Source organism: Moschus berezovskii, chromosome 15, assembly GCF_049115385.1.
Source record: "Moschus berezovskii isolate FMDL1 chromosome 15, NW_MosBer_1.0, whole genome shotgun sequence".
Taxonomy (NCBI): Eukaryota; Metazoa; Chordata; class Mammalia; order Artiodactyla; family Moschidae; genus Moschus; species Moschus berezovskii.
The window spans coordinates 48,235,755-48,262,758 of record NC_142474.1 but is presented as its reverse complement, the minus strand read 5'-3'; the positions used below and the strand labels follow the sequence as shown (position 1 = coordinate 48,262,758).

General features: G+C 41.7%; 1 protein-coding gene across 1 annotated transcript in view; it reads left to right on the top strand.

Moving 5' to 3' along the window:
* MPP7 (MAGUK p55 scaffold protein 7) overlaps positions 1 to 27,004 on the top strand; it is a 231,850-nt gene that overhangs the window by 41,994 nt on the left and 162,852 nt on the right. Inside the window, exon 2 of the mRNA XM_055430192.2 lies at positions 19,443 to 19,598. Coding sequence (XP_055286167.2) covers positions 19,562 to 19,598 — 37 coding nt within the window. The 5' untranslated portion in view covers positions 19,443 to 19,561. The remainder of the gene's footprint in view (positions 1 to 19,442; positions 19,599 to 27,004) is intronic.

Genomic DNA, 27,004 nt, shown 5'->3' with positions numbered 1-27,004 from the left:
TGTTTTTAATTATATAAGAATTGAATAAGTACTTCAGTTAAGTTGCTCAGGTGTGTCCGACTCTTTGTGACCATCGCCAACTCCCAGGGTTTACTCAAACACATGTCCATTGAGTCGGTGATGCCATCCAACCATCTCATCCTCTGTCGTCCCCTTCTCCTCCTGCCTTCAATCTTTCCCAGCATCAGGGTCTTTTCCGATGAGTCAGTTCTTCGCATGAGATGGCCAAAGTATTGGAGTTTCAACTTCAGCATCAGTCCTTCCAATGAATATTCAGGACTGATTTCCTTTAGGATGGACTGGTTGAATAAGTACTTAGAATCCTTAGAATTAGTAGGCTTTTTTTAAAAAGGTAACTAAGAACTCAGGACTCTGGGCATGTTATTTGTAGAAATCGTCTGGAGGACCACAGTACTGCAGAGGTCTGTAGGAGTTGCGGGTTGTCCTTGGGTTGTCTGTGTCTGTCCCTGGTTCTTTCAGCTGCCCCCTCGGGCCCTCGCCACCTCCTCCTGCCCCAGGAGTTACCCCTGCCCTCCTGTCCCCTGTCTAGACATTTTTGCTCAGTCACTCACTCTTCCCCACACTGTTCCCAGTCCTCATACCCCATGTACCTTGGTCAGGCTCAATTCTGATGGCTGGGGTCTTCCATCAGTGCCAAAGTATGTACAGAGTGACATTTCACTCATCCTAAAAGAAGTGAATTTCCTGGGCAGAATGTCCCGTTTACTGTCTGTTCCCTCTCCTCTCCTCCTCCCAGTGCTTCTCTACGGACTTTCTGGGATACATCTTAGTTATGCCCAGAAATGTTTCTGGTTGTTTAACCCACAGATTTGACAGCATGCTGGTATTATCTCTCTGGGTTGGGATGCTCTGGGATCAGAATTTTGTTAGCTGGTTAAAATCCACCAGGAACAAGCATTTCAGCAGTGCATTTGTAGAATTAAGAAAAAATGAGTTCCTACCTCTTTCCTACACATGTTTTTTTTTTCCCCAAAATCTCTTTGCACTGAGTTTGAATGAGCCTCATAATTTGCTAAAAGGAGGGAGTGCTAAAAATTCAGGATTCTCTGGTTTCTGTGTTGCAATAAGTTCATGTTTGTTGTTTGGATACAAATTCCTGCTGGATTCCTTCCCTCTCCCTGCCAACCCCCCGACCCCACCCCAGGTCTCCCACCCTTATTCAGTGGTTTTCAAATCTGCGGTACACAGCGATTTGTGGAGGCTTTGAGTGTGGACCCCTGACTTTTGTATAGGCTCCCCTGTGTAAACACTTAATGGGCTGGCTCCCTGAGGTCTCCCTGGGATGATTGTGCGCTGGGGTGGGACATGGGTCCCCAGCTTAAACACACCATTGATGAGTAAGACAGCAAGTTTGACCTTGCTTTTCCTTGGCCATTCCTTGCTTGTGGCTGGAGACCCAGTGAAAGAAGAGGCAGCAGAATGACTCAGTAAGGTACATTCTGCCCCAGATTTCATTCTGAGCTAAATCTTTTTTTGTGGTTCTTTGCATAATACACATTATCTCCACCCAGGATAATTCCATTGAGTAGGTTTTAAGTAATTATCTCTAGTCTCATTTTTTATTTGCTAGTTCAGATATAATCTAGGAATCCTTAATATTTAAAAGGATAAGATCAGATATTCACTCAGGATAATTCAGCACTGATGTATTTATTAGTTGTGTTTGCATGAGTGCTAAATCACTTTAGTCATGCCTGACTCTGTGCCACCCTATGGACTGTAGCCCGCCAGGCTCCTCTGTCCATGAGGTTCTCCAGACAAGGATATTAGAGTGGTTTGCCCTGCCCTCCTCCAGGGGATCTTCCTGACCCAGGGATTGAACCCACATCTCTTACATCTCCTGCAATGGCAGTCAGGTTCTTTACCACTAGCGCCACCTGGGAATAGCTTTACAAAATTAGTATTTACACTCCAGTGTTCTTGCCTGGAGAATCCCAGGGACAGGGGAACCTGGTGGGCTTCCGTCTATGGGGTCACACAGAGTCGGACACGACTGAAGTGACTTAGCAGCAGCAGCAGCCCAGTGCTTTTAGGTAATCCCTCCCTCCCTGAGACATCTGTTACAACAGTGTCATTGCTTTCCAGAGCAGTTCAGTTGCTCAGTTGTGTCTGACTCTTTGCGACCCTGTGGACTGCAACACACCAGGCTACCAGGCTTCCCTGTCCATCACCAACTCCCAGAGCTTGCTCAAACTCAATGTCCATTGAGTTGGTGATGCCATCCAACCATCTCATCCTCTGTCATCCTCTTCTCCTCCTTTCCAGATGGTCACTTTTTATTTTATTGGGCCTGTTCTTTCCCTCTTTCCTGTCTGTAGCAATTTAATCCTCAGAGATTAGGGCAAAGAAACACAACCCTTGAACCACAAGACAAGCAAGAAAGACAGCCCTTGAACCGTCAGACACGTTTAGCAAGATTTTCAGAATCTGTACACCTCTGATTTTTCTGTTAGAAATCTTGGCTCCTTTGTGAAATTAATGGTTTTAGAAATGTTCTCAAGTGGTTGAAGTGAAGTGAAGTTGCTCAGTCATGTCCGACTCTTTGCGACCCCATGGGAGCCCAACAGGCTCCTCCGTCCATGGAATTTTCCAGGCAAGAGTACTGGAGTGGGTTGCCATTTCCTTCTCCAGAGGATCTTCCCGACTCAGGGATCAAACCTGGGTCTCCTGCATTGTAGGCAGACGCTTTACCGTCTGAGCCACAGGGCAGTCCCTCTCAAGTGGTTGAGGGCAGAGTAAAAAGAATCTTTCGGAGACATTGTCACAGTTTCTTCATCCAAAGATATCACAGTGCAGTTGAAGACAACCCAGGCATGGGACTGGACATAGCACAAGTCTCTCTTTTTAGCAACTGGGAAGTGATGTCTCAAACAGTTGAGTGGACACAACTGCTTGGCCTGCTTTGTGTAACTGTTGGAAAAATTCTGGAATTGCAAAACCAGAACTGAGAATGGATTCAGAACTAACTGGTTTAGGAATCTATAGACCAGAAGACCCAAAGCGAAAGAAGCTGCCAAGGTTTGAGTGAAGAGGTAGAAGGGAGCAGGGGCCCCATGTGTTGGTGCAAATACACCGGAGTCAGGACACTGTGTGTTGAGTCTGGTCCACGGTGATGCTGTGAGTGGAGTAGTAACTGCAGTGAAGGTACTGTCCTTGAAAGCTTGGACCTTTTCCCCAGTGTACTTCAGTGTAAATTGATCGATCCACTGTTGCCTACTTGTTTATTTTCTCAGATAAATTCCTACAAGTCAGTCAAGTTGTTGGTTCAGAGGGTATAGACACATTTAGAATTTTGGTGTATTATCATGTGGTTTCTTTTTTAAATGGGGAAAAAAAGGCATTTGTTCACATTGCATAAATATTGGATGTTTTCATTTTCAAATTTCTAATTTATTAGAAATATAATTTTTAGGGTTTGCTACAGAACAGACTTTGTTTTTTTGGGCTCCAAAATCACTGCAGATGCTGATTGCAGCCATGAAATTAAAAGACGCTTGCTCCTTGGAAGGAAAGTTATGACCAACCTTGATAGTATATTAAAAAGCAGAGACATTACTTTGCCGACCAAGGTCCGTCTAGTCAAGGCAATGGTTTTTCCCGTGGTCATGTATGGATGTGAGAGTTGGACTGTGAAGAAAGCTGATCGCCGAAGAATCGATGCTTTTGAACTGTGGTGTTGGAGAAGACTCTTGAGAGTCCCTTATACTGCAAGGAGATCCAACCAGTCCATTCTAAAGGAGATCAATCCTGGATGTTCATTGGAGGGACTGATGCTGAAGCTGAAACTCCAATACTTTGGCCACCTCATGAGACGAGTTGACTCACTGGAAAAGACTCTGATGCTGGGAAAGGTTGGGGGCGGGAGGAGAAGGGGACGACGGAGAATGAGATGGCTGGATGGCATCACCAACTCTGTGGACATGAGTTTGGGTGTACTCCGGGAGTTGGTGATGGACAGGGAGGCCTGGCGTGCTGTGATTCATGGGGTCGCGGAGAGTCGGACACGACTGAGCGACTGAACTGAACTGAACAGAACTGAAGTTGTGAAAGCTGCTTTTGTTAACATGACTTAAATTCTCCTTTTAAAACATGAAATTGTGGCACCCTCTGCTGAATTTGAGAGGAATTGCTGAATGGTCATGTGTAGGTTTAAGAAAATGAATAAATGTGCACTTTAGACTTTCTTGTCCCTTGTATGGTGATTTTTGTTACTGGTCATTATTAGGCAGTGTGATGATGGATATTTGATTAAACCCATATTTTTTGGACTGTGAGCATTTTAAAAAATTTATTGTTTAAACTTTTTGTTTTATATTGGAACATATCCAGTTAACAATTCTGTGATAGTTTCAGGTGAACAGAAAAGGGACTCAGCTATATGTACACATGTATCCATTCTTCCCCAAACTCCCCTCCCACCCAGGCTGCCACATAACATTGAGCAGAGTTCCCTGTGATGTACAGTAGGTCCTTGTTGGTTATCCATTTTAAATATAGCAGTGTATACATGTCCGTCTCAAACTCCCTACCTATCCCTTCTCATCGTTCTTCCCCAGTGGCAGCTGTACATTTTTGCTCTAAGTCTGTGAGTCTGTTTTGTAAATAAGTTCATTTGTATCATGTCTTTTTAGATTCCACATTGAAGGTGAGTCATGATATTTCTTTCTCTGACTGTACTCAGTATGACAATCTCTGCATCTGTGTTGCTACAGATGGCATTATTTCATTCTTTTTAATGGCTGAGTAATATTCCATTGTATATGTTAAACCCATAGTTTGATGTGGGCAGAAGATCTGGCGGAGCAAGTCTACAGAGGTGGCATTAATGGGGTGTGCAGAAAATCAGAGTGCGTCCGTGTGGCGCTTTGCAATGAAAGGAACTGGTAAGAACAGAGGGCTGGTATCCTTTTTGGAATTTAAACTTTATCATGAACGTGCTGTTGAGTCATTGGATAGATTTTTTTTTTTTCCAGCAGTAAAGTAACCAGATTATTTAATTATCTTAGAAAGAGGATGCTGGCAGCAGTGGGCAGGAGGGTTGGAGGTGGGGATGGAGCAGTTGGAGGGTCGGGCATTTTCTAAGTAGGTCCCAGAGAGAGAGAGAAAGAGAGACAGACAGTTCTGAGGAGCTGGGTAATATACTTGGTTTGTTTGTAAAGAAACTTCATCACAAAGCTTCAAGAATACAGGAAGGTAGAAAGAACAGTACAGTGAACACCCTCATGCATGTCTGCCTTACGTGATCCTCATTCTCTCTCTCCTCTAAGTTCCCCTCTTCTGGAGTATTTGAGAGTAAGTTGCGGATGTCTTTACTGGACATTCTCAGTATATCAGCAAGCATCTCTCCAGAATGACTTCATGAGAGAGATGTCCAGGGAAATAAAATCTGGATAATTTAGGATTTGGGGGTAAAGATGACAGGTTCTGTTATATCCTGTGAGAGGTGGCATGAGGGCACAAAGGCTTGGTTTAATGGTTAGTTTGTGGTTCCCTGGCATTTTCCGCTTTTCCTTATGGTGAACACTTTAAGATTTTAAATAGAAACTTTCAAAAGTTTTTTTTTTTTCTTCTTATCAGAAAAAATGTCAAGCATGCTCAGTGGTTGAAGAGGCCAGTGTTCTTGGCTGAGGCCATGGCCCAGGCCGCTTCTCCCAGAGAGGAAAGAGAGGTCATTGCAGAGGAGGGGGCCAGCCTTCCCCTCGAGGATGGTGCTGAAGGCCCAGATCCGTGGAAGTTTGTGTGAGAAGGCACCTAGTGCAAGTATCATCTGACCCACCCCTGGGGCAGACAGTGCACACACACCAGGCAGGCCCCTGGCACCTGCACAGTCTGCTTGCCTCGGGGTGGTGTGGAGTGGGGAGCCGGAAGTGCCAGTGGGCACTGGGCATAAATGCTGACCTTTGAAGACAGGAAATTTGCCAACTCTGGTCTAGTAACTTTCACATCATGATCAGTGGGACTAGCAACTCTCCCTCCTTTGGGCAGGAAAACTAGGAAGGGGGTGGGCAGAGGCATATGATACGCACCCTGCTATCTATAAAATAGATAGCTAATAAGGACCTGCTGTACAGCACAGAGAACTCTACTCAATATTCTGTAATGGCCAAGAGGGAAAAGAATATAAAAAAAGAGTGAATATTTATCTATGTATAACTGAATCACTTTGCTGTACCTGAAACACAACATTGTAAATCAGCTATTCTCCAATAAAAGATAAAATAGACTAAAAATAAGAAGGAAAACAAACAAAATATCATCGTAGCGGGAATTGACAGTGGATTCACTGTTCACTCATTCATTCTTTCTTTCAACAAACATTAGGGAGCTACCTATTATTGTATACTGGCAAACACTATTCTAAGACCCTGGGATTTTTTTTTTTTTTTCTTAGGAAAGACATAGAACTTTATTTGGGTTCAAGTTCTACCTGTTTCTTATTGTTGTTTTGTCGCTAAGTTGTGTCCAACTCTTTTGCGACCCTATGGACTGTAACCTGCCAGGCTTCTCTGTCCATGGTATTTCCCAGGCAAGAATACTGGAGTGGATTGCCATTTTCTTCTCCAACTGGGAATTCTTGTAGCTGATATTCTAGTGGGAAAGTCAGTAGACTAGATAAATGAAATACAGTGATTAGATGGTGATGAGCACAGAGAAGAAACATTAAGTGAGGGTAGGTATATGTGTGGAGATTCTGGAAAGGGTGGCCGCGGGAGTCTACTGAGATGCCATTTGGGGAGAGACCCACGCAGCCCAGTAGCTGTGTCTGTGTGCTCAGAGTCTGTCATTTGCTGTTTCCACCTGGACCTGTCTCCCCTGAGAAACACACGGGTAGGAAGTGTCTTACTGCCAGTCTCCCTGTGGTCTTTAAAAATTTTTTTCTATCTCTGAATGGGCTGTTTATTCAGTCATATTTGCCCTCTAACCCTAAGATTTCTTGACATAAATGAATCATAAAGTGAGTTTCTCCTTATCACATTGGATCTTCCACAGTGTGTTAGTATAAGATAGTGTGTCTGTAAGTCCTCTCAAAGGCTTTGCAGAGCTCTGTGGAATGTTCTTTTGTGTAAACCGTGGTTTTTGAACAATGACTGGCATGTTACTTCCCTTAGCAACTTAATTTTTGTTCCATCCTCACATGAAACTTTGGAAATGTTAGCTTTTCCCCCCTTTTCTATTCATTCATTTCACCCTGGAAATGAAAATAATTCTTTTCAGAGTTGTGATATGCAGACTAAAAATTTACGAAATCTAGTCAGCAGATTCCTGCAACTAATATTAATGGTTTAAATGTTGAAGTAGCTGAAGAAAATAACATTAAAAGGTATGTGAACAAAAAAATGCTCAAAGTTAATTACCCTTGGGAATCACTGACTCCAGAACAGGTACTCTCTTCATCAGTAGTAGGTTTCACTTTTTCTGTACAATATAACATTAGGGTTTTGAGTTGTTCTTAAGGGAGTTGTTCTCTTTGTTTTCAGCTTTTTGTGTATCATTAAAGTAGATGAGGTCTGTATAGTCAAGGTCCATATAGTTAAGGCTGTGGTCTTCCCAGTGGTCATGTATGGTTGTGAGAGCTGGACCATAAAGAAGGCAGGAGTGCCAAAGAATTGATGCCTTTGAACCGTGGTGCTGGAGAGGGCTCCGGAAAGCCCCTTGGACTGCAAGGAGATCAAACCAGTCAATCCCATGAGGGAGATCAACCCTAAATACTCCTTGGAAGGACTGATGCTGAAGCTCCAATAATTTGGTCATCTGATGTGAACAGCTGACTCATTGGAGAAGTCACTGATGGTGGGAAAGATTGAAAGCAGAAGGAGAAGAGGGCATCAGAGGATAAGATGGTTGGATGGCATTACCGATGCGATGGACATGAACGTAGGCAAACTTCAGGAGATGGTGAGGGACAGGGAGGCCTGGTGTGCTGCAGTCCATGGGGTCACAGAGTTGGACACGATTGAGTGACTGAACAACAGCCAAGTAGAGACTGCTAAAAGACAGGAACTTGAACAAAATCTCATGTGCAATGACGTGAGGGTTTCCTTTAAGAGTATGGAGGAAAATTTAGTACAAAGTTGTTTGTGTTATAAATGAAGAGGGCTTTTGAGCTAGATGTTTTATTTTATCACTATCGTGGCTTTAAAAATGCACATATAAATGTGCATTAACCCTTGTGTGTTTAGTTTAACTCTTTGGTCCTGTCCTTACTTAGAAAATACAGTTAACATTGGTGTTATGGCATAATTAATATTTTGCACATAAGAATTGATTTTTGGAACTTTTATTTGTTTGATGTCTCTGTTGCCGGCCTGAGAAACTGACAGCAGTATACAGTCTGCATAATTTCTGTTATCAATAAACCTATGAAATCATGTTTATAAATGTCCAGATTCCACAGATGTATAGATCAGTCTTTGGGACTCTGTGGGAGAGGGTGAGGGTGGGATGATTTGGGAGAATGGCATTGAAACACGTATGTTGTCATATGTGAAACGAATCACTAGTTCAGGGTCAATGCATGTTATAGGATGCTCGGGGCTGGCATGCGGGGATGACCCAGAGGGAGGATAAAGGAGGAGGGAGGTGGGAGGGGGGTTCAGGAGGGGGAACTTATGTAAACCCGGGGCGAATTCATGTCAATGTATGGCAAAACCAACCAATATAATATTGTAAAATAATTTGCCTTAAAAAAAAAAAAATAAATGTCCAGATTCATTTCAGATGTTCTTAGCAGGCTACATTTTAAGGCACTATTGTTTTGAATCACACGATATTAATTAGTACATAGTAAATAGCAGTGTAAATACTTACATGATTTATGTTACTTAGAAATTATGCCATTGATTTCTGCACACAATCAGTTTATCCATCAGGAGTGGCTCGGTTGTGCTTCAGCAGCAAACAGTCCAGTAGCACGTTCATGTCTTGCTTCCACTATCTGCCCATCATGTGTTGGTGGGGGTGCTGTTCCATGCTGTCCTCTGTTAGGCAAGTGGGCTAATGGAGATGGTGGTGTCTGGAATGTTGGAAGCTTGTGAAAGACGAGGTGTCAGATCTCATGGAGGCTCTTAGTTGCATTTTCCTGGAAGTAAACAGCCTATTACCTGCTTGTTGCTACAGGTCAAGGCGTCAGGCTCCATCGGAGAAGTCATGTCGTCAGGTGACTCAAGAGCAAGTGAGGGTGTGGATCTGAGAAGGACAGCTTTCTTACTTGTTAATAAAGAGGATAAAATAAAAGGATATCAAGAGGAAAACTGAGGGAGTGGAGAAGCTAATATTTGAGCATCTGCTATGTTCTCAGTGCTTCAGATATTTTTATTTAGTGATCACAAGACATAATGAGTCCTTGAAATGATTTCTCTCTGACACTTGAGGGGACTGAATGGACGGGATTAATTAAGAGTGAAGAGATGGCTTGTGTAGTGTGGTTACCAACCTGTCTCTTGGAGTCACACACTGACGTTAGAATCCCCTCAGGCTGTGGCTTAGGGCAAGTGGCTTAGAATTATTTCTTCATATGTAAGACATAACAGTGCATGTTATGAGATTACTGGGAAAATTAAATGAGACACATTGAACATTTAACCTAATGTCTGAGAAATTGAGTGCATTCAATGGTGTCTGTCACTCACATATATATATGTGTGTGTGTGTGTCTGTATTTTTTTCTTCTGTTTTATTTGATTTCCCAAGGTCTCATACCTTGTGAGTTGTGCATGTAGGAATGGGTAGAATCAGGGGACTGGACTGTCTCTCACAAAAACCTGTCTTCTTTTCACTATAGGGCCTTAAATATTTGCTAGATTAGAGGAAATGAGAAGTAGAGAGTGATGAAAGTGTGATTGAAAAGTATACATAAAAGCTGTCATGTGTTGATTGGCTCCCATGGATTAGGTGTTTTACTTATGTCATTGCATTTAATCTCATTTCGTTAAATAGCCTGGCCAAGATTTTGGAGTCCACCTGGAAGGCAGGGCTGGGCTCTGATCTGAGGTCTGTCTCGTGTCCAATCTACCCTCTCATCTTTAGTCTGTGCTGTCTCCCTGTACGAAAAATCATGAAGTTACGCTGACCTTGAAGGATCAGGTCAGAGTTCTGGAAGCTCTTGAGCCCTTAGCTGGTTGGAGCTGGTCACACAGAGAAGCACTTCTGACTGGGGGCTATTTGCAGTTCTAAGGGAGGTATGGTGATACAGGCTCCAGCCTCAAAGTAGTTTAGTGGGGGACATAAGCCCATTTGATGTGTCTTAATGGTCCAAAATGGCTGGTTTCTCCAGTAGAGAGGACTTCAGGGAATGCTGGTGGAATTATGGGAAGGGTCTATAATTGAGAATTAGTTAAGGAAAATGGTCACAAAGAGTTGGACACGATTAAGCGACTAAGCACGCATGCACACACATGCAAGGAAAATATAACTCAGAAATTATCAATTCTCTCCTGCCCCCACCAGTTAGAGGAAAGAGTGAAATGCAACAAAAAAGTGGTTTGTTCATGGTTGATGATGTAATCTTGCAGACTGTCCAAGACTTTTTAGTAGTGTGTGTATGTATGTGTGTGTGTGTGTGTATTAGTTGCTCAGTCATGTCCAACCCTTTTGTGACCCCATGGACTGTGGCCAAGGGTTCTCTGTCTATGGAATGCTCCAAGTAAGAATACTATAGTGGGTAGCTATTCCCTCCAGGGGATCTTCCTGACCCAGGGCTCAAACCCAGGTCTCCTGTCTTGTAGGCAGATTCTTTACCATCTGAGCCAGGGCAGTAGAAGATAAATATAATGAAAAAGGTCATCATCAAAAGAGAGGTTTTACTGTGGGGGGGTGGGACCGTGCACAGCTGGAAAGGCTGCTGGTTTTCCTTGAGGACCATCTGAGAATAAACACGGGCCATGGGGCACTGGTTATAATGGATGGTTTGGGTCATCTGGAGTGGGGTCACAGCTGGTGAGCACAGTTCATTCCTTATACTTGGGGCAGATGGGTGAGTGGTAGGCAATGCCTCCCCTGAGAGCCCTGATGCCCCTTCCAGCAGGTGACCTGGGGCTTCTGTGATTATCCTGACAGCCTTGAAACCTGGGTGTCCTCACCTGGGGGTTAGAAAGCAGTGTTTCTTACATTTCCTCTTCTGAGTCATCAAAGGTTTATGTTGTTGTTCAGTTGCTCATTGACAATCTCCTGGAGTTTGCCCAAACTCATGTCCATTGAGTCGGTGATGCCATCCAACCATCTCATCCTCTGTCATCCCCTTCTCCTCCTGCCTTCAGTCTTTCCCAGCACCACAGTTTGAAGGCATCAATTCTTCGGTGCTCAGCCTTTTTTTATTGTCCAGCTCTCACATCCGTACATGACTACTGGAAAAACCATAGCTTTGAAAGGTCCATATAGTCAAACAAACCTTTGCCTACAAAGGTTTATAGGATGCTTTCAGTGGGAGCCCTCTTTTCTGTGGCTTTTGTATTTTCCTTTCCATTTGTGATATGTTAAGTTTTGTATTGCATACCGATTGAACCCTGGTGACTTGGTAAAATGTGAGGCTGTTTTAATTTTTTGAAGTGTTCCCCCTATTTTTTGCTTGCTGCTTTTGGTTATATAAAGCATAGTTTCATACATATGGCACCAAATGCATTGTCAGTGGTAAGCATATTTTTTTATTGTCTATGTGTACTGACAAAATCTAAGATTCTTGGAACAGACAAAATTGAAATGTGATTTGTGTTTCTGATTAGAAACTGTGTAGTCTAAAATTTCATATCTTTTATTTTGGATACATTTCTGCATAATAAAAAATTGACAAAAATTTGAACTGACTTTCTTTGAATACTTAAAGAATAACCGATAAAACTGTTGCCAGAAATCACGCTACTCTTGGCCCCTAAAGTCACTGACACATAGGGTGTAATGTGTAGGATACTGCCAGCAAATCTGACCCTCTGCTCTCTTGGAAATAAATTTACACTTGGGAGCAGGGTCACACCCACCATTTGCATATTATCTGTGTTGAGCCCGAGACCACAGAGTCTAAAGTGTTTACTGTCTGACTGTTGTGGAACATTTTTGCCTGCCTGGGCCATGTGGAGCAGTTCTCAAACTTTGAGGTCTCTGGACCTTTTTACACTCTTAAAAATTATTGAAGACCCCCAAAGAATTTTGTTTATGTATATTATATTGATATTTACCGTATTGGAAATTAAAACAAATTAAAAAACATGGTTTCAGTTCACTTAAAAAGAAGAGTATTAAACTTGCTGCATGTTAACATAAGTTATGTTTTTATGAAAAGTAACTATTTTCCAAAAACGAAAACATGAGTGAACTGAAGATTTCTCTAATGCCTGGCCTAATTGGAGACAGTTACGTTCTTAGATCTGCATCTACTTTCCATTTTTGCTCTTTGTTTTGGTTGAAGGATGAAGACAAACCAACCTTTCCCTTCCCTTTCCCAGCCATGCTGTTGCTGCTGCTGCTAAGTCACTTCCGTCGTGTCTGACTCTGTGCGACCCCATAGACAGCAGCCCACCAGGCTCCCCATCCCTGGGATTCTCCAGGCAAGAACACTGGAGTGGGTTGCCATTTCCTTCTCCAATGCATGAAAGTGAAAAGTGAAAGTGAAGTCGCTCAGTCATGTCCGACTCTTAGCGACCCCACGGACTGCAGCCCACCAGGCTCCTCTGTCCATGGAATTCTCCAGGAAAGAGTACTGGAGTGGGGTGCCATTGCCTTCTCCTTCCCAGCCATAGATTTGTGTATTTTAATAAGCTGTTCAATTAATCATAGCTATTCTGTTACTGTTTTCCCATCTATTTCCCATGAAGTGATGGGACCAGATGCCATGATCTTTGTTTTCTGAATGTTGAGCTTCAAGCCAACCTTTTCACTCTCCTCTTTCATTTTCCTCAAGAGGCTTTTAGTGTCAGACTTTATTTTTTTGGGCTCCAAAATCACTGTGGATGCTAATTGCAGCCATGAAATTAATTAATAGATGCTTACTCCTTGGAAGGAAAGTTATGACCAACCTAGATAGTATATTAAAAAGCAGAGACATTACTTTGCCAACAAAGGTCTGTCTAGTCAAGGCTATGGTTTTTCCCGTGGTCATGGATGGATGTGAGAGTTGGACTGTGAAGAAAGCTGATCGCCAAAGAATTGATGCTTTTGAACTGTGGTGCTGGAGAAGACTTTTGAGAGTCCCTTGGACTGCAAGGAGATCCAACCAGTCCATTCTAAAGGAGAGCAATCCTGGGTGTTCATTGGAAGGACTGATGCTAAAGCTGAAACTCCAGTACTTTGGCCACCTCATGTGACGAGTTGACTCACTGGAAAAGACTCTGATGCTGGGAGGGATTGGGGGCGGGAGGAGAAGGGGACGACAGAGAATGAGATGGCTGGATGGCATCACCGACTCGATGGACATGAGTTTGAGTGACCTCCGGGAGTTGGTGATGGACAGGGAGGCCTGGCGTGCTGTGATTCATGGGGTCACGAAGAGTCGGACACGACTGAGCAACTGAACTGAACTGATTCTGTTACTACAGTTGATCCTTGAGCAGTGTGAGGTTTAGGAACAATAGCCATCCGTGAAGTTGAAAATCCACTTATAACTTGTAGTTGGCCTTCTATCTCTATGGATTCAATCAACTGTAGATCCTGTGATCCTTTTAAATCTGTGCCAATGGCTCCACACAGATCAAACCCCTTGTTGTTCAAGGTCAACTAACTGTACATCACAGCTCGACATCTGGAGGTTTCAGTGTTGCAATATAGAATCTGAAAATATATGAACAGATGTATCATACTGGGACTTTCCAATCTGATGGTATATCCTGCATTTTGAATGGATCTTTTTTTTAACAATATAATTATTTTTAAAAATGTATTTATTTGGCTGTGTCAGGTCTAAGTTGCGGCATGTCAGATCTTTCACTGCGGTTCACAGACTCTCTAGTTGTGTTCTGAGGGCTCAGTAGTTGCAGTGCGAAGGTTTAGTTGCCCTGCGGCATGTAAAATCTAAGTTCCTGGACCAGGAACTGAACCTGCGTCCCCTGCCTTGCATGGTCGATTTTTTTTTTAATACTTCATCTTGCTTTTATCAAAATGTCTTGGAATAGTTTAAGTAGAGTATCTTTTTAGAGAAACAGATTAACTTTTTAAAATTCAAGTTTAATTACTTCATTTCCTTCACAAGGTGTATTCTTAGCCACTTTACCATCAGGGAAGTCCCTAAATGGATCTTTTATTCACACATTTTAAAAATATTATGCATTGAAAATTTAAAAAATATACTGGTTCACTATCCAAAGGTTGAAACACAATACAAAAAAAAAAAAAATCACTTTTGCTCATATCTCCACTGATCTTCTCGGAAGAGCTTGGAGGTTTGCGGATGCTGATGTACCTGTACAGAGTAGGAACAAGTTCCAGGATTTTGGTTATTAACACAGTGCCTTGCAAGGCGATGACAGCCTGTAGTGGACACAAGTTATATAAAGTTCTACTGGGTTGGCCAAATTGTTCATTTGGGTTTTTCCGTAACATCTTATGGAAAAGCTTGAGTGAACTTTTTGGCCAACCCAGTATTTTTATGCTTGGATGTTTATACTTTAGCAGTGCCTCAACGGTCAGTTATTACTTTTACTACTTCATGAAGAGCATTCTAAAGTCAGCCTTTTTGTTTGCTTGTTGTTTTTTTTTTTTTTTTTATGAAAGTGCTTGGCAGGGAAGAATACTCTTAATAATTAGGATGCATAGTTTCTGTTTGGTACTGTAATGTTGGTTTGTGCTGAGGTACCAGTGGTTTTATCCACCAGTGCTTTTCATCATTCGTGCAAATATCCACACAGCGCAAAAGGCAAATAACATCTTGATATTTTTATGAGCGTAGTTTGATTTCAAAGAACGCCTGTGAAAGGATCTGAGAGACCACTGGGGTCTGCAGATCACACTGTGAGAACTGACGGCATAAAAGGTTTAAATGCCATTTTCTGTAAGCAGATTAATGCCACTTATCTACATTGCTTCCTTTATTTTCTAACAATTACAATTTATGAAAGTTTGAATAATGTAACAGATACCAGTGTGCTGCTTTCATTGCCTAATGCAACTCCTACATCTTTCAGGTAGAATTTTTTTTTTTAATGTCAGATTTGTTAAAAAAAGAAAAAAGAAAGTTTACTCTTTTTTCACTGTATTAGGTTTTGAAAGTGTAACTTGAAAGTATTTGTGATCATGAAGTAATTTATAGATGGATTACCAGGCACAATTATTGTCTCTTGAAGCTATGAGATATTATTATGATTATTAGTTTATTTATGATGACAGTTAATTAAACATTTTCATGTTCTTGAATACTCCTTCAAATAGAGAGGACATGAGTTTGGAAAATTAGGTCTGGCACTTGATTTTCTGTTCATCTGTGTTAATAACTGTGTGTGTGAAATATTGTGATTTATAATAAACATGTGTCTATGTAACCCTTTCTGCTTCTGAAACCCTGGAGATTTCTTAAGTGATAAGAGTGATAAAAGTGCCTTTTGTTTTTACTGCTTTCAGTCATACTTTTGTGTTAATGGGGTGACTTTTGGGAAGCCCTTGTGGATGGAGCTGGTTGCTGGGGAACCAGCCTTGATTGGAGGGTTGCAACTTTCAGTCCCACCAGACGACCTCCTGGGAAGAGAGAGGGGTTGGAAAGTGAGTTCAGTCACCAAAGGCCAGGGATTTAATCAATCATGCCTGTTTAATGAAGCATCCATAACACCCCAAAAGTGTAGGGTCTGGAGAGCTTTCAGGTTGGAGGGCATGTGAGATCTGGGAAGGGCGTTGCTCCTGGGGAGGGCATGGGAACTCCGCTCCCCACCCCACACACCTTACCCTGTGTGTCTCTTCTCTCTGACTGTTCCTTATTCTTTCCTTTTATAACTAACCAGTAATGTAATAAGTGGGCTTCCAAGGTGGCATTAAGTGGTAAAGAATCCGCCTGCTAATGCAGGAGACACAAGAGACTAGGGCTTGAACCCTGTGTCGGGAAGATTCCCTGGAGGAGGGCATGCAACCTGCTTCAGTATTCTTGCCTGGAAAATCTCATGGACAGAGAAGCCTGGCGGGCTACAGTTCATGGGGCTACGAAGAGTTGGACATGACTGAGCACCCACCCTCAATCTAATAAGCAAATGTTCCCCTGAGTTCTGAGGGAGTTGTGGGAACCTCTGATTTGTCAGAAGCACAGGTGACCAACCTGGATTTGACACCGACATCAGAAGGGGGCTCATCTTATAGGCCTGAGCCCTCACCCTGTGGGGTCTATGCTGTCTCCAGATAGATGGTATCAGAACTGAGTTAGATTGAAAGACACCCAGCTGGGTCACTGGATTGCTTGATGTGTAGAAAACCACACCTGGTGTCAGAAGTGAAGTAGTGTTGTAGTGAAGTATTGAGAGTAGAGGAGACACACAGGAGGAGTGTGTGTGCACATTAATAAAAAATTTTCAGATAATTACTTCACTGGATGCAATTAAGACAATTTTTTTGAAAAATGGAAATCTTAGAAAGCGTTCTGCTACAGATACTTGCACTTCTGTGGTTGACCACTAGATGTCACAAGAGCCCCGGGAGCCCCTAAAGGGCTGCCCAGGGCGGGTAGAAATTGAACATTGTAGGCTCTAGACCTTCACATATTTCACTGTTTCCACATGATCGATGCCAGCAGAACCTGATACAGTGTGATATATAGAAGCAAGGTATGACTGGAATAATGAAATTTCAAAAATAAGCCCTTTTAAAGGAGGGTTGTAATAGTTCTGTTGGGGATTGTAAATGTTTCAGGTGCACTTGACACCGCAGTTTCGTTCCTGGCGTTCGGGTCTCTCTTTTTTGTTTTTTATGGAAAGATGGATTGAACTTCAATTTAAGAATATTCGGTAATCCCTCTCAGGACATACTGTAACAGCTGGTATTTTTGTGTTGTAGTAAATCGATTCCATACAACAGTCAGTAATAATCACAACTGGGTTCTGACAAATTCCAAAGCATTTTCAGTAAGTTTAGCCAAAGAAAATATCATGATTACTACAGAAATTTAACTCAGTTTGAAAGTTAAACCCAGCAGCTCCGCTTCGTTCCACAGAATATTAACCATTTTTCCCGTTGAGATTTTATCAAGCCACTTATTTTTTTTATTGATATACTTGTATATGTTCTGAGAAGATAATTATGTTGTAGCGTATATTTCTTAAGTAATACATTTTTGGAAAAAATTACCTTGAGTGTTTACTGTGAAATAAAAGGTGAGAAATGCTACGATAAAATCTCTTATCTATGGCATACGTGGAAGGCTGCAGCATCAACTCAGAAGGATGTTTTGATGTGAAATGTAAGGTGGTTTTTAGTGTTTTAATAGGATGTTTGTTATAAGCATAAATCGATTTACTATATGCTGTATGTGGTTTATGAAATTGAAACATTGTAAATTCTTTAAGGCTTGAAGAAAGTTGTAGTTTGCATGGTATAGATTATGTAGTATGTGTATTTCTGTAGTTGGGTAATCTGTACCATACAAATTGTGATTTATGGCATAAAGAACTTAAATTACATACATACACACTATAATAAATACCTGCATACATACGTTTCGTCCTAATGGTAGAAATATGTGTGCATACATTTTACAAATTATAACCGTTTTTCCTTTTTTTCTCGGCAGCAGAACAAAAGTTTACTAATTGAATGCATTTTTAAAATTATGTATGGTCTGTTTTTTATTTTCTTTGTGTTTGAATGGAGGGAAACTTTTATGTAGTTGAATCTGAATCTTGATTGTTAGGATAACTTATGAAAACAAAGCAGTGTTACCTCTTAAAATTATTAGGGAAAATAGCTTCAGAGATGTGTGTTAATGAAACCTTGATTTTCCCTTTTTGTCTTATTTTTAGCTTAGTGATTTGTATTTTCACTTAGTATTTAAAATAACTGCCATTGCATTTTTAATTAACACAGAGAGGATTTCTGTATGGATTTGTATGCGTATTTTCACCACGTCAACCTTTGTAACATAAAACAGAACTCAAGACACTGAACCCGGTTACTTGGTCCAAGCTAGTCTTTTTGATGGTGAATATTCTTATATTAATATTTACTTTGATAATTAAAAAGCTAATTTAGAAAGCTTTAATAGAATTTTATAGTCTGGGTTTCTTCGTGAAGAATTTGGCAAGCTCATTTTCTTTATTCTGTAATGTGAATCAGCAATTTAAACGCTTTTAAGAACTGAAGTCAGCCAGTTTTTCAAATGTTTACAGTATCTGTTTTTCTTGTTAATATATGTTAAAATATGCTTTTAAATCACTGATGTTGCTTTATAGAGAACGGGGTGGGGGGGGGAATGCACTAAAAAGTGAGTTTAAACACATTGTGTGGTTCTTCTGATTTCTGAAAAATGTAAATGCGGTGTATTTTCCGTTATTAGGCAGCTGTGGTCCAAATTTAAACCACATGGCCTCCTTCTAGGTGTCAGGCCAATGTAAATTTTAATCTTGCTACTTTCATGTTTTCATTTTATAATCTCGTTACCTGAATTTAAAAAACCAGTCATCATATTCATTGTTTGCAGGACGCTGTTTGGTATCCTCTGGCTCATTGGAAGGTCAAGCAGTTCTAAGTTGTTATTATCTTCATTTGCACATAAGGAAACTAAGGCTTAATGAGGTTAAACAACTAGATCACAGGGCTAGCAGGATTAGAGACTGAGCCAAACACTAGAGCCCTTGCTTTTAGTTATTTCACAATAGTGCCTTTACTGCTTATCTGGGGATAAACATTACTGAAAACTGTTATTTAAAGAATCAGTATTTTTTAAGATCCAGCAAAGCTTAGTTTTTACTACAACAATTTATTTTCCTATATTAGGTTGGATTGTTAGGTTTAGTTTAGATTATCAACAGTTCTGTAAATCTAAAACGACATCTTGCTTTAATCCTAGTATTCTTTCAAGGTCATTTGTGATCTTCAGTTAGCAAATTTGCAGTTGTCGTATTAGGATGATCTACTTAAATTAGCTATAAGTTGTTGACAACTTACAGACTCTTTTCTACATTTAGAAATACAGTTTAGAATTCTAATGAAGGGGAAGGGTTTTAGAATGACACTGGCTTACAAAAGCTTCCTTAAGTCCTCCATCTGTGCCTTCAGCGATTCTCAAAGCAAATGTAAAAATCTTTACAGAAGGCTTGACACACGCACGAAGAACTTGCGTGTTTTTCATTAGAAGTCCCATGTCAAAATCAAAAACTCTCCCACTTCCTATTTGTCTGTGCTCTCTAGACGAAACGGTGAAGCTTGTGATCTCATAATGTGTTGGGATCAGCATTTTGAATTAGTTACAGCAAGTTGCAATGCAGTCATCCTGCCTCTTCTGTTTTTTAATGTGTTCCCTTTCTTTGTAGAAACGGCCTGCCCGGGGACACACAGATCTCGGTAGTCGGCCCGGGAGTGGCTGCAGGGGTTGGCATCTCCGCCACCTTCCAGAGGAGTGAGTTGGCAGCACCGGGCCGGCCTCAGCATCATGCCCGCGCTGTCCACAGGCTCGGGGAACGACACAGGTACAGAGCCCACGAGGGTGCTTTACCTCCCGTCCTTACAGACATCCTTTTCACACTGAAAACCGGCATTGCTTTAAGCCAGTGCAGACAGGTCATGCTTGTTGTTCTGTAACCAGCGCCAGGGCCATCACCCTGGCTTTCCAGGATGAACGTGACCTCAGGGCTTTCTCTGGGTAGTGATGGCTCCTACTGAGTATCTTGTCCTCTCCTGCGTTTTGGAATAATGTCGTACATTTACATTTTTTTTTTACTTAAGTTTTTTAAAGATACAGAAGAGTGTGGACAGTTTCAGGCTACTCATATTACCCTCCATTCCAGTTTAATCATAACTATGAATTTCTTGGGCCATATTTGCTCAGACCTCTCATTTTTTTCTCCATCCCCCCTGCCCCCTCCTCCTTTTTTTTTTTTTTCCATTTTCTTCCTTCCTGTCCAGAGATAAAAACTGTTCTGCAGTTGATATATGTCATTAAAGGACTCAATTAAAACAAACATTTCATCCTGTTATCAGTTGTAAGAATTAGTGATACTTAGAATAAAGATTTCCAAGAAAGGGAAAAAAGCTCACACATGTAGGTATGTGTGAAATGCCCTCCTTCTGCTCTGATTCAGGGGGTGGGGTGGGGGTGGTCAGTGCCCCTTTTCTGGAATTCCCCAGAGTTAGCACTTTAAAAAAATGTAAGTTCCTGGACCCTCCTCAGAATTATTAAAACAGAATGTAACTGGGGTTGGGGAGCTGTAGCTTGCATTTTTTTTTTAAGTTGTCTGTTTATTTTTATTGAGAGTGAGTGGGGGCTACTCTCTAGTTGTGGTGTGGGGGCTTCTCAATGTGGGGGCTTCTCTTGTGGCAGAGCACAGGCTCAGTAGTTAACAGCACACTTAGTTGCTTCCTGGAATGTGGGATCCTCCTGGATCAGGGACTCAAATGCATTGTTCTCTGCATTCGCAGGCGGATTGTTATCCATTACACCTTCAGGGAAGTCCAGCTTGTGTTTTTAAGACCACTCAAAAGCAGGGGTGGCATAGAATGTGACTGTGAGGGATGTTCTTTGTGGCACTGACCACGCTGAATTGGTCCCAACAGCTTTCTGCAACCAACTGAGACCTGTCTCATCCTGGACAGGTCTGGGCACCATAGTTTCAAAAGAGCCAAATCACAGATGTGATTTTGTGTTGTGTAGGTTACCCTGGCCTTCTCGTTTGCACTGTGGGCTCAGGTCATTCTTTGCTATTTCAAGCTGAGATACACTTATTCACTTTGGCAAATTTTGTCTCCTTTATCCATCAAGAGTGATGTTTTTCTACTGTGATTTATGCTGAGCATTAGTTTTACTTAGGAAGTGATTTTGATTTTTAAATTGCATGAAAATCTTTTTTTTCTCAAGACGTGAACTTGGAAGCAGCTCCTTTGGAAAAAAAAAATTTTTTTTTTCTTTTCAATTTTTATATAGTCCCACATTGTGTTCGACTATATAAAATGAATGATTTAAGTTTCCGTAGTGGTTTGGGAAATTATAGATAAAATTTATTTGAACCATAAATTTACTACAGTTTATGTAATGAATAAGTTTTTTGCTTTGCCGTTCACCAAAAAATGCCTTAGTTTAATTGAATACAAAATATTTTTGTTGATTACACCTAACATGGGGAATGATTAAAATGGAGCATTTATAGTTTAGGCATCAAATCATAAAAAATACCATAGGCTGTTTAGAATGGAGAAAGGATACTCCCAGGCCTGCTTGGTGTAAACCTGAAATGCTGCTGTGACACACCTGGCTTTGCAGTATTTTTTTGCCCAGCATGTCCCAACAAGGTTGGAGTTGGGCAGAGGAGACTGTTACAAGAGTCACTGTGGTCAAGGGAGCCCCAGGGTGTGGGCACCTGTGAGGCGCTCAGGTTCCCTGTCCTTCCGGGTAGGCCGCATGCCCTTGGCCAGTGAGGGGTCATTGTTCCTGTTAGCAGGTTGCTTAGCAAGGAGGTGGCTGTTCTTTCAAGTCTCCCAGAGAACAGAGTTAGCGTAGCTGAAGGCAGACCTCATGCAAGAAGAGGGGACGACTCACAGTGACCCCAGTGCTCACGTAGGGAAATACTTCCTGTGTAAACTTCTACCACTTCTTTCTCTAACAGCAAGCAGTTAGTTATACAAGTAACGCAGAAGAACATTCCTGGTGTCAAAGATACATAGATAAAAAAGGAAAGAAATCTTTCAACCACTTTTCTCCCTCACCCTCCATCTCCTTTTCTTTCTGTTTGATGAGTGTCCTGCAAGAATTTTCTGTACATTAAACACTTACATGCATACATATGTAGTTTTCTGTACATTAAACACTTCATGCATATGTAATTTTCTGTACATTAAACACTTACATGCCTATGTACATAAAAGTGTATGTACATAAATAACATTGTTTTGTCTTTTTTCTTTATGTTTTAATCACAGATTTTATTATACTCTATGGATTGTTCCATAGCTTTTCTTCTACACCAAGTAATATGTCTCAAAAAGGTATTTTTGTGAGGTGTGTGTATGTATATGCCTGTATATATAGATATATGTATATCCTCCAATTTCTTTTAAGTGAATACATAGTTTTCTATTGTGTCTCAGTTTAATGAACCAGACTACTCTTAATGAATGCTCTGGTTTTGTTTCTTTTGTATTTTTTTGGAGAAAAGATGTGTGCATTTAATAGATATTGCCAGATTGTTCTGGAGAGGGGTTGGACCACTTAACAGTATATGGACATTGCATTTAAAATCATCTCCCCTGCATTTTTGCCAATATTCAGTATTATGTCTTTATAATTTTTACCAATCTGATGGGGGAAAACAGGGTGTCTTAAGTGTGAAGTGTGCATCACTCCTGCCATTGAGCACATTTTCACTTTTTTAAATGATCATTTATTCCTCTGGTTTGTTTGTTCATATCCCTTTACCATCATTCTATTGGTTTATCACTTTCTTATTTATTTGCAGTATCTCTTTGTGTTTTGGATATTAATCCTTTGGGTCATTTTAGGTTGAACACCATTTTTCTCTCAGTCATTTGCCCTTTTTTTCTTCCTTAAATAATACCATTGTTAAATAGAAGTTGAAAATGTTCATATGGGCAGGTATATTCTGAAAGGTGAATGCTTTTTTCCTTCTGCTTTAGAAGACCTTTCCAAGAGGATTTCAAAGTCTTATTTTAATAATTAAAAAAAATTGTATTTACATTATTTGGAATTTCAGTCCAACTAGTTTGCACATGGAAGGAGACAGGGATCTAATCAAATCTTTACATATTTCCCTGTTGAAGAACCGGCAGTCTCTGTGTGCCACCTACCCTGGAAGACAGTGTGTCCTGCCCCCTTTCCCTCCGGGGGAAGTATCCATGTAAGTTGTTTGGAATAATTTGTCTCTTTTTTCCCATCAATTTATTCAGTTTGTATCACTCTGGATTCTTGGATGTTTGTTTATACTCTGGGACATCACCCAGTTCTACTTCATTTATTTGGTTGTTCAAATTGCCCCAGCTTTGGGCACAGGAGCTTTTTCAGTTCATTTCTTTGACATATCCCCGTCCACGGAGGGTTTGTTTTTAATGCTTCCTTACTTTGGGCATGATGAGGTGCCCTGGGTTGATCTTGCCATGCCCCATTTAGAATCAGCCAGTTTTCAAAGGACCACTGGTTACTGTTATTAGGGAATGGAGTAGAAGGCAAGATCTGGATGATAGCTTTGCACAGTGTTGTTGCACATATATGAACATTTCTACATGCAATCATCTGTAAGTATGTTAAGCTAAATATGAGCGTGGCCCTGAAGTTTCCTTAGACTTTCCTTGTGTTTGATGACGTTAATGGTTTTTGTGAATACTTACTGATGTCTCCAGCTGTAATCCATAGGAAATAAGTCATTTTAGCCTCCTCCTCTAGTCTGTAAATCCCACTGACTGTCATATCCACCATCCATCTACCTGGATCTTTATTTATACAGTGTATGTGTGTAGTAGTATCTGAATTGTTACCTGTTCTTCTTTGAAAAACAGCTTTTATCAACCAGAGAGCTGATCTTGTTTTGTTCCTGTGATAATACCATTCTGTTCTGAATTTTATGGGATCATTCTTTCCCTGCATAGTGCTTAAATGTTAGTATTAGTTTTATAAATTCATTAGGTCTGAATTTTACAAATATCACATGATTTGAAATGTAATATATATACAGAAATGCATATAAAACTTTTTATAATATAGTTTTAAAAGTGATTATAATTCAAGTGACCACCACCTGAGTAAAGAAATTGAACACTCTGAGAGCACGCCAAGCACTTCTTTCCATTCAGCACCTCCTCTTCCCTGGTGGCTCCGACTATGAGGAATTTGCCTGCAACACAGAAGACCTGGGTTCAGTCCCTGGGTAGGGAAGATCCCTTGGCGAAGGGAATGGCAACCCACTGCAGGATCCTTGCCTGGGAAATTTCCATGGACAGAGGAGCCTGGTGGGCTATAGTCCATGGGGTCACAAAGAGTTAGACATGACTGAGCGACACACACACACGACTTCTTTAGAGATGTACAGAAAAGGAAAAGATTCCTACCTCATACTGTGTACAAAAGATACGTTTTAAACATCCCTAGGCACTTTGATTTAATTTTGCCTGTCGTTGAGCTTTATAAATGGAATCACAGTGTATGAATTTTTTTTTAGGTGACTATGTAGAATGTGAAAAAAATAACAAATTATAAATTTTTTAAAATGGATACATAAAATAAATATTACAAAATCCAGAGGAAATGCAAGATATTTTAACTGTCTGACATACCTCTGTACTTGTTTATCTTTATTTTTTGACTATCTACTTTTTGATTGTCTCTGCTGGTAATAATGATTTTGTAATATTGACTTTTGGAGAAGGAAATGGCAACCCACTCCAGTGTTCTTGCCTGGAGAATCCCAGGGATGGGGGAGCCTGGTGGGCTTCCGTCTATGGGGTCACACAGAGTCGGACACAACTGAAGTGACTTAGCAGCAATATTGACTTTAAGACCATCTAGTCTGTAAAGGGGAAGCACAGGTTACTTGTGTAGATAGTACTTTTGACACACAGTGGTTCTGACACCAGTTCTGTGGGGTTTTTTTCCTGCGACTCCAGCCGGGTGTCTTACAGTTCAGTTCTGACACACCTTGGAGGTTGCGCCAACCTCACAGGTTGTGGGTGCAGCTCCCTGAGACTTCCCATCATTTCAGATACCGATTACAAGCAGTAGATCCTCGGGTTACCCCAATTTCTGTCTAGCTCGGCTGCAAATCAGAGGTCCCCATAACTGCGTCCTTGCATTCAGTCATGTGCTGCTGCTGCTGCTAAGTCACTTCAGTCGTGTCCGACTCTGTGCGACCCCGTAAACGGCAGCCCACCAGGCTCCCCCGTCCCTGGGGTTCTCCAGGCAAGAACACTGGAGTGGGTTGCCATTTCCTTCTCCAATGTGTGAAAGTGAAAAGTGAAAGTGAAGTCGCTCAGTCATGTCTGACTCGTAGTGACCCCACGGACTGCAGCCTACCAGGCTCCTCCGTCCATGGGATTTTCTAGGCAAGAGTACTGGAGTGGCTTGCCATTGCTTTCTCCGCAGTCAAGTGCTAGAACAGCTCAAAGAGCTAAGGGAAACATTTAACTTGTCTTTATCAGGTTGTTGTTGTTTAGTTGCTAAGTCATGTCTGACTTTTTTGAGACCCCGTGGACTGTAGCCCATCAGGCTCCTCTGTCCGTAGGATTTCCCAGGCAAGAATACTGGACTGGGTTGCTCTTTTCTCCTCCAGGGAATCTTCCCAACCCAGGGATCGAACTGGCGTCTCCTGCATTGGCAGGTGGAATCTTTACCATCTGAACCACCGGGGGAGCCCTTTGTCAGGTTACTACTTAATAAAGGACGTGGTGAAGGATGCAGGTGAGGAGATACCTAGGGTGAGGTATGGAAGGGTCCAGAGATCAGAAGATTCTCTCCCAGGGAGTTGGAGTCCATCAACCTCCTGGTGTGTAGAAACTCGCTGGACCCATAGTACTGGGGTTTTTATGGTGGCTTCAACATGTACGTGTGACCCATGATTAACTCCACCTTCAGTCCTTTTCCTTCTCCTCCGGAATGTGGGAGTGATCTTGTCTCTTCATCTCTCGTATCTGTTGCTCACTGTGCTCCATGGGTAGTGATAGCTCCTGGTATTGAATAGTTTTTATTTTCATTTCTTGGTTATTTACGAGGTTGGACACATTTTCATATTGACAACTTAGATTTCCTCTTTCCTGAAGTACCAATTTAAATCTTCTGCTCATTTTTCAAGTGCCTGGTCTTCTGTGTAGGACATGTTTCTATGTTATGGATTCTGTGCTTCATAAGCTTTGCTGGTTGCCCATGTGATACCATCCTTTCCTGATCTGGGGCTATCTTCTCCCTCACGCTTCCTTCCCACATGTAGAAGGTACACATTTCAGTGTAGCTCATTACCATGGACTTTATGGTTAATGATGTCTATGTTTTATTCATGAAATACTTCCTTAGCTTATTGTCAGGAAGTTCTCCTCCTTTCTTTCACATTTTGGTTTTAATGCTCTAGAACAGATTTTTGCATAAGGTGAAAGTTGGGCTCCAGTATGTCCAGTTGTCCCCCACGAGGCTCTGAAGACCACCTTCACTCCCATGAGGCTCTGAAGACCACCTTCGCTCCCCTGCTCACAGCTCTGAAGACCACCTTCGCTCCCCTGAGGCTCTGAAGACCGCCTTTGCTCCCATGAGGCTCTGAAGACCGCCTTCGCTCCCCTGCTCACAGCTCTGAAGACCACCTTCTCTCCCCTGAGGCTCTGAAGACCGCCTTTGCTCCCATGAGGCTCTGAAGACCGCCTTCGCTCCCCTGCTCACAGCTCTGAAGACCACCTTCGCTCCCATGAGGCTCTGAAGACCACCTTCACTCCCATGAGGCTCTGAAGACCACCTTCGCTCCCCTGCTCACAGCTCTGAAGACCACCTTCGCTCCCCTGAGGCTCTGAAGACCGCCTTTGCTCCCATGAGGCTCTGAAGACCGCCTTCGCTCCCCTGCTCACAGCTCTGAAGACCACCTTCGCTCCCATGAGGCTCTGAAGACCACCTTCGCTCCCATGAGGCTCTGAAGACCACCTTCGCTCCCCTGAGGCTCTGAAGACCACCTTCGCTCCCCTGAGGCTCTGAAGACCGCCTTCGCTCCCCTGCTCACACAGCTGCCCGCTGGCACCCTGACTACAGTGCTGGTGTCAGTGTGACTTGTACCAGCCTCATTTTTAGTTCGAGGTCTCAAAAGGAATTACTCCAATGTTTCTTGTTTCTTCTTTGTCATGTTTGCTCAAGGTTTCGTTCATGTATGCCTTTTATTAGGTTAAGGAAGTTTCCTTTTATTCT